This window comes from Herpailurus yagouaroundi, unplaced genomic scaffold, assembly GCF_014898765.1.
Source record: "Herpailurus yagouaroundi ecotype Mexico unplaced genomic scaffold, PumYag 98767, whole genome shotgun sequence".
In the NCBI taxonomy this organism is placed as follows: domain Eukaryota; kingdom Metazoa; phylum Chordata; class Mammalia; order Carnivora; family Felidae; genus Herpailurus; species Herpailurus yagouaroundi.
Window position 1 is genome coordinate 2633 of NW_024421476.1, and position 7932 is coordinate 10564.

Below are 7932 nucleotides of genomic sequence, written 5' to 3' on the forward strand. Positions count from 1 at the left end.
AAAAAAAAAAAACCTCTAACCAAAAGCCACATTCTCAACTTGGACCCTGTTCCTTTACCTTGGCTGCACTCTAGGTAACCAGTAGGGACTTATGGCTATAGAGCATTTGAAACGTTAAGACAAATTGCGATGTAAGCTACTCACTGGATTCTGAAGACTTACCCTAAAAAAGAGACTGCGAATCATCTCAATATTTTTATACTGATTATGTGTTAATAATATTATGCATATATTGACCTAGAAAAAAATATGTTACTAAAACAAATTTCATGTTTCTTTTACTAATTTTTTTAAATGTCTCTTGTTAGGGTGGCTGGTGGCACCAGTGACCAAGAATTGCACGAAGAGTAGAACAACTAGCAGGACAGAGTTTATTCATTCTCCAAGAGAGGAGAGGGGCCAGATATCAAGAGAAACGGTGGCCCGAGTTTGTATTAGGCTGGGCCTCTTAAAGGGTTTTAAGGTTGTGAGAGGTTTGCAGCCACACCCATGGTGGGGCGGGACTGGGAGGTGACAAGTTTCTCAGGATGCTCTGTCCCAGGCTCTGCTGGGATGTGGGTTATGGTCCCAGGCTAGAGAAGGTTAAGTTTTATAATTGTGGTCTATTTTCTGAGAATGAAGGGCACCACGACCTGAAAGAGAAAGAGGCTCAAACACGGACATCTGCGGGGTTTCTCGATAAGCTTGCCTAGGGAGGGGCCTTTAAGTAGAACCTTTTTTGCCCTTCTTGCTGGAAATTTTTTAATTACATGTGTGGTTTCCATGTTTCTAGCAGGCAGTGCTGACTTGGGAGAACAGGGCAATTGTCGGCAGAACTGAAGTAGCATCCGGGCTCAGTCCCTGCCGGCTCTGTGACCCTGACCCTACCCTCTTTGACTTAGCTGTGTCCTGTGGATTTGGGGGCAAGACAGAACAACATCCGGCATGGGAAGTTTTTAGCGGCGTGCCTTGGAAACGCTTTCCTAAGCACCTTACAACAAGTGCTTAATAACTATGGTCATAATTCTCAAGCCGGTTCCTGTTGAAATGCAACATCTCAGCAGTCACTCCCCCACCTCATACACGCACACGCAAACGCACGCGAGCCTAGAGCACATTGCATTTGCGATTCAGAGCCAACTTTTAGGAGGAAGGAACACGCAGCTGCGCGGGGCGAACAGACACGGGAAGGCTGCCCCTTGGCGGAGAGCGGAGGAAGGATTCCGTGGCGGAGGCTCTAGAGCAAGCTGCGGACAGCCTGGGCGGGAGGGGGAGCGGGTCTGAGGCCGCAGAGGCGGTGCCTGGCGCTTAGAGGGATACACAAGACGTCCACCGCCGCCTCTTGGGGCACTTAAAGACCCAGAGAAGGACCCCTGGGAAGATCTGGATCAGGCTGTGTCTACAGCTGGGGAAGATCAGGCTGTGTCTACAGCTGGGGAAGAGATAGAGGGACCAAGGAAAAAGGCCGAGGTGAGGAGGGGGTGTGCCAGGAAGGTGGAACTCACTGTTTCAGTCAACCAAGACAGGCAAGGGTGTTCCAGACAAAAGTGAGAAACTGTTTTGTTGGGGCAGAGCTGTCAACAATTGACTTCTGTACGGGTGTGGTTTTCATGAAGACATCATCTGTAAATCCCCTGGTGATACGTATCAGAGAAAAAGGGCATGGAGAGGTGAAAACACCCAGCCACGGTCACTGGAAGGTTTCATACAGGACTGAACAACTCTTTGGCCCAGCTCAGCCAACACCCCCTAGGGATTTGGTCAAACTCCTAATTGCACTGTTTCTCCTTTTACTTCGGAATTAAACAGAGAAAGTAACACTCACAGTGCAGGCTTGTTACCAGGGTTAAATGATACCAAGGAAACAGAGGTGCCTTGATACGTAGGACTGTAAAAGTTGCCACGATAGACTCCATGAAATAGGTGATCTCAGTCTTGTAAATTAATTATTCTAGAACACTACACACTCTGTCAGTTCAGTGAAGGTGACTAGCGTCTGGGCGCAACCATGGGCTCAATTTAGGAGTTTGGATGGAGTGGTTAGGTAGTTCCTGAGCAAGGTCCCCTGAAATGCCTCAGATACTGCAGTGTCCTAAGATTGGGGGAAATGGGGTGTGCATGGAGGCTCTTAGTTCCTTCACTAAAATATAACCTGCTCCTTATACACATAGAACCCTTCACATCGAAGAACCCCTGTGCTCATCCTCACCGTGCAACTGATAATCTCTGGATATTCTCTTGAACAGATGCCCCTCCTGACCTGCCAGTTCCTCCAGAGTTACCGGGAACAGCGCCTGGCCCACTTGGTTCTGAGCTTTATTACCATGGGATATGTCTGGCAGAAAGGAGAGACGCAGCCCAAAGAGGTAAGGGGACAAAACACATGCCTGTCTTGTCATCTGGCAAGCCTGCTGCTCCTGAAGTACACTCACTGCTTGGCCCCACTCTGTTTCCTGGAAAATAGGTCCTTTCTTGTTCTTTTCTTTGGCTGTCAGTTGAAGGAAGGACAAATGGCCCACTTACATGAGAGAATTTTTTTTCCCTAAGAAGCTAATTTTCTTTAGAAGTTGTAGCCATTCATTAGCTTTCACATCTTTTTTTTTTTTTTTTCTGGCAAGAATGTTTAACAAGTTGCATATGAAGGCAAGAACTGAGATCTCATTAAAAAAAGAAATTTAATAATAGCTTACACTTGCAGCATTCTGTATTCCTATGCACATATATTATCTCCTGATTTTCTCAATCCCATAAAGTAAACAGAACTCCACTGTGCCCATTTTACAGACAGCTGAGGACTACAGAAGACAAAAATCCTTCTCCAGAGTCAGATAGCAAGTTAGTGTAAAATGCAAGGCCATGCTTAGACCTTCTGATTCACTAATGTAACCTTCTTTCCCTAAAAGGCACCCACTGACATTAACAAGATTAATTTTAATTTTTTAATACTCTGCTCTTTCTACTGATTATTGATCTCTTAATAATTCATTTAAATCTCTTCTAAATCTTTACTTAACCTTTTATAGTTTCAGCCTGAACCTGGAGGGTGCCCAGGTGGCTCAGTCAGTTGAGCATCTGACTCTTGGTTTCAGCTCAGGTCATGATCTCGTAGTTCATGAGTTCGAGCCCTGCATCGGGCTCTCTGCTGTCCACACAGAGCCTGCTTCAGATCCTCTCTCTCTCTCTCTCTGCCCCTCCCCTGCATCTCTCTCTCTCTCCCTCTCTCTCTCTCTCTCTTACTCTCTCAAAAATAAATAAATAAACATTTTAAAAAACCAAAAAACCAAAAACCTAAACCTGGAGACATGAAATCTCTGAGTTCCATTAACAGCAGTAAAAAAAACACCACTCCCTTTCATTTTGTTTAAGTGTCCCTTTTCCAGGAATCAGAGTTACTTGTTCCAGTACTCCGTGGTTCACTGAGCAGCCCAGGCCTATTTTGTTTGCTTGGTGAAGACTGCCTGTTTTCTTTCAAGTAAACAGAGGAAACCCCCCTGTGACAAAAGGAAGGGAACATGAGAAAGGAGAGAAGAAGAAGATATAGATGTGCTTCAGAGTTCTTAAATGTCAGTACATCTCATTAAAAAAAAAAATGTACATCTGATATAAAAACTTTGAAATCTAGGCACACTAAAAAATGTCTCGCTGGGCCTCCCTCCCCCTTGTGTTCTCCAAACCGTAATCCCAGATATGGGGAAGGGGTAGAGAAAGGGTGACAGGGGAGGAAGCCTTCAGTTTCATGGAGTGTCCATCTACTTCCAGGTTACCAGGTATTCCCCTGTCCATGGCCTGGGATCATCTCCAACTTTCTCTACATCTCCTCTTCTAAGTCTTTACCTAAATAGACACCTCACTTTTGCATTGCCCTGCTCAACCCCTGACTCAGGGAAACTAAACTTAAGTTTGAATTTTAAAACTCTATAGTTCTTTTTGTTTCTTACCTGAAAAACAGTTCTGTCCCAAGTCTAAAAATCTAAGGAAAGCAAAAGCAGAAGCAAGACTTCTTTAATAGATACTTTTATCCTAGGGGGAAATAGAAATGCAAGTGGGAGATAGGGAGCATAAGAATGTTATTTTGGATCAAAACCAATTTAACTTTGTCTACGGATAGAGAACCCCCGCCCCCCCCCGCCCCCCCATCTCCCACAGATCTGAGTAGTTTTTCTGGACTTGTGGGCAGATATGTCTCTTTGGAGTGTTCCTCCAATAACTTAGGAGTTAAATAGGGACCGTCTTAAAGTTGTTATTGGGTTTGACTTATGAAGTGATGAACAGAGTTGGCTGCCACACAGGATGAAGTGTTCTGTCCTCCCCATTCCTGTTCCTGATTGAAACATAAACACACACGTATATGTGTGTATACATACACATGTATGTATATATGTAGTTTTATACAAACAAATACACACATACATATTTATGTAGATATCTCTGTCAATAGATAAGTAGATATATAAAGAGTTAGAGATATTTTTCCCACTGCTCATCAACTCAGCCCCCAGTTTATGTTTAAACATTGGTGATGCCCTTCTTTGCAGAGTCAGTTTTCAGAGAGTATTTTATACACTATGTATACGTATGTGTTCCAGTTTTGTAATTTTCATATATATTTCAGATTGTACTCATACACATTATATCCACTAAAATGTTAAGGGAAAAAAATATGAGAGTGAGGTGTGTGTATGTGGGTCACTCAGATAATTCCAATTTTATGCCCAGGTCATTTCTCTACCACAGGATTACTGGAGTAAAGGGCAATCATGATTACTTCCCTTGCTGCATTTTTTCTGGTGTATGCTAATTTCCTGTATTTATATCTAAAAGGTTCTGCCAAGAAATCTTGCCCTTCCCTTTGTTGAAGTCTCCAGGAACTTGGGCATCCCTCCTATCCTGGTCCATGCAGACTTGGTGCTGACAAACTGGACCACTAGGGATCCTGAAAGGTAAGACAGGGAGTGAGTGCTTTGGATGTGAATTGATGGAAACTTCCTCTCCTTACAGTAAAGGCCTGGCATTTTCAGCTATGTGTGATTCTAGATATTCATATTTAGTGTCTGCTTTATGGTTCCAAAGAACTTGTGTTCAAGTTCAAAATTTACACGTCCTGGAAATTTCTTCTCAATCCACTCTGAATACATTGGAGCAGGCTACTTTTTCTTGTTTTCTTCCACATCCAATCTGAATTTCTTAACTTGGCCTTCAAGCTCCTGCATAATTAGGCTTCATTCATTCTCTCTCATCAAATTTCCATTCCACAACATGCCTTCCATTCATGTCAAATTAGGGCCAGTGACTTCAATAAATCATCCTGATATAATGACCATAAATGATTGTGATTATGATTATGATTATAGGTGAATTAAGAGTAGGGCTCTAGAAAGTTAGATTGAGAATTTGATTAATAATGCTATCTCTTCTACCTAGCTGGCATCAATCCTTGGAAAGTTGGGCTGGGAATGTAGATAAGTATTGGTCTAAAGAAAAAATAGTGTGAGTTTTTAACAAACAATAATTAATCAGAATGGGTGGAAAAGGTGAATTGTTAAATTTCCCTTTGAACTTTATTATCACAACCAAATTTATTTCAGTCTGTAAGTACAAGAAATAGTACTTTTGTAACTTAATAAAATAACTAAAGGGACATTTAGGTTAGATGTGAGGAAGAACTTCCTCAGCTTGAGGGTTGTAGGTACCACAAGAATGCCAGAGGAGATGATGGGAATCTGTTCTAGATGATTAAACACTTAATATAACATTATAGATTTTGGGACTAATTTATGTGCTTCTTGGAAGAAGGGAGGCCATCTCATCTTTCTAAGGAAGCCTGAGGCCTGGGAGGATCCATTTTCCATAATTATTAATTGTGATCTTTGACCAGTTCTTTCATAACAAAATTAGTGACCAGTATTCTCATGAAAAGCTGCTGAATCTGACTCAGAGTTTTGACAGAAAGAAATAATAAATATATGTGCAGAAATAATTCTGGTCAAGGCATTGAATGTTGAGTCAGCAGGATTTCTGGTTTGAAGAGAAAGAGAGAAACAGGAAAGGTTGAAGGGAAAAAAAAATGTCTGGACTGGAATGGTTAAGTCAAAAATACAACAAGGGGCTAGTTGCCCAGTGAGTGAGTGAGCAGGGATGCATCCCAGAGAGGCAGACACAGTCTGGGGCTCAGTAGTTAGCTTTCTTGGTGATTAAGTTTGGAGTCTTTTAATATGCCTTCCATAGAGCTAAGTGCTGTAGAGAAATGGAAGACATGGAAGCAAAGGGCACCAACATGGTTAAAGAACAAGACAAATGTCAAAGAGGGACATAAGCAATAGCCCTTAAGCATTTCAAAGCAATTATAGCAATGCAGGCTTTAAAAATCAGGAAACAGCTTGGTGAGGAAATGAAACTTGATCTGATGCTAAAGGTAAGTAAGAGTATAATAGTTATAACAGAAATACGGGTTTGTGGCAATGACAAATATATAAAAGGAATAAGATAATTTATCATGGTGGCCACAGACTAAATATTCTTGGGCTCCTGTGTGAGTGGAGATTTAGCTTACTCCTTGTCACACAGTGACTTTCAGGGAAGGAAAATTTTTCCTTTCTTCCCTTCTAGGTTCTTTGCCTGGTCTGATAATTACATTGACATAAGACAGATCAATAGAAGAAAAATGAAATTAATTATTTTACCTATGAGAGCCCATAAAATATGAGACTCAGACAAGTGACCAAAACAGGAAGATTTTATGCCTTTAGACAAGAAAACAATACATTTGGGAAGAATTGACAAGACATAGGGGTTTGGGCTTAGGGTTAGCAAATTAGTGAAGGTGTATTTACACAGGCTTCTTGGCCCTAAATTCCCTCTCGGGTTAATTTTCCTTGTACAGGTTGGGTACCTGTCACATACCAGATTTATTTCCTGCTTTCAGGGGAACGAAGGAAGTCAGAATGTCCTTCTTGTGCCAGCTCTTTCTTACATAACATTAGTTCAAATAATCAGTGTGCCAAAGCAGTGCATTTGGGGTGGAGCAATTCTGCTCTCCTTCAGACCCACAGTGTAGTCACGACCTGTGACATACAAAGTGAGCATGGATGTGTGTGTGTGCATGTGCATTTGGACACAAATGTATGTGCCTGTGTCTATGTCCTCTCAAAATGCATACCAGTTTAGAAACTGATTTGTTCTTTTATTTCCTTTTTCTCTTTGTGGTTATTGATACTGAAATTTGACTAGACCCCTGGAAATCAGGTAAGTTCTCAGAAATCGTTCACTAACTTTAGAATCCATGCTAACTAAAAGCTTACAAATAAACGAAAAGGAAAGCACATCAAATTTTGTATATAGTATATAAACTATCTAAAAATGCCTGAAAAAGAACAAAAAGAACAAGACAGGGATATTTCACTCTCACCACTGAACATAGTACTAGAAGTCTTAGCCTCAGCAATCAGACAACAAAAAGAAATAAAAGGCATCCAAATTGGCAATGAAGAAATCAAACTTTCACTATTTATAGATGATATGATATTCTTTTAAGAAAACCCAGACTCCACCAAAAAATTGCTAGAATGAATACATGAATTCAGCAAAGTTGCAGGACATAAAGTCAGCATACAGAAATCACTGCAGTTCTTTTCTTTTTTTTTTTTTAATGTTTATTTATTGTGAGACAGAGCATGTGGGGGAGGGGAGGGGAGAGAGAGAATCCCAAGCAAGCTCCACATTCAATGCAGAGCCCAATGTGGGGCTGGATCTCACAGCTGTGAGATTATGACCTGAGCTGATATCAAGAATCAGAGGCTCAACCAACTATGCCACACAGGTGCCCCAGAAATATGTTGCATTTCTATACACCAGTAATGAAGCATCAGAAAAAGAAATAAAGGAATTGATCCCATTTGCAATTGCACCCAAAACAATAAGATACATATGAATAAACCTAACCAAAGAGGCAAATGA

General features: G+C 41.3%; 1 protein-coding gene across 1 annotated transcript; it reads left to right on the forward strand.

Moving 5' to 3' along the window:
• Positions 1-2041: 2041 nt before the first annotated feature.
• On the forward strand, positions 2042-7239 carry LOC121026431 (indoleamine 2,3-dioxygenase 2-like). Its single transcript, XM_040469289.1, has 3 exons — positions 2042-2345; positions 4801-4919; positions 7207-7239. The coding sequence occupies exons 1-3, from the start codon at positions 2226-2228 to the stop codon at positions 7223-7225; spliced, it is 258 nt and encodes an 85-aa protein (XP_040325223.1). The 5' UTR covers positions 2042-2225; the 3' UTR covers positions 7226-7239.
• The last annotated feature ends 693 nt before the right edge of the window (positions 7240-7932 follow it).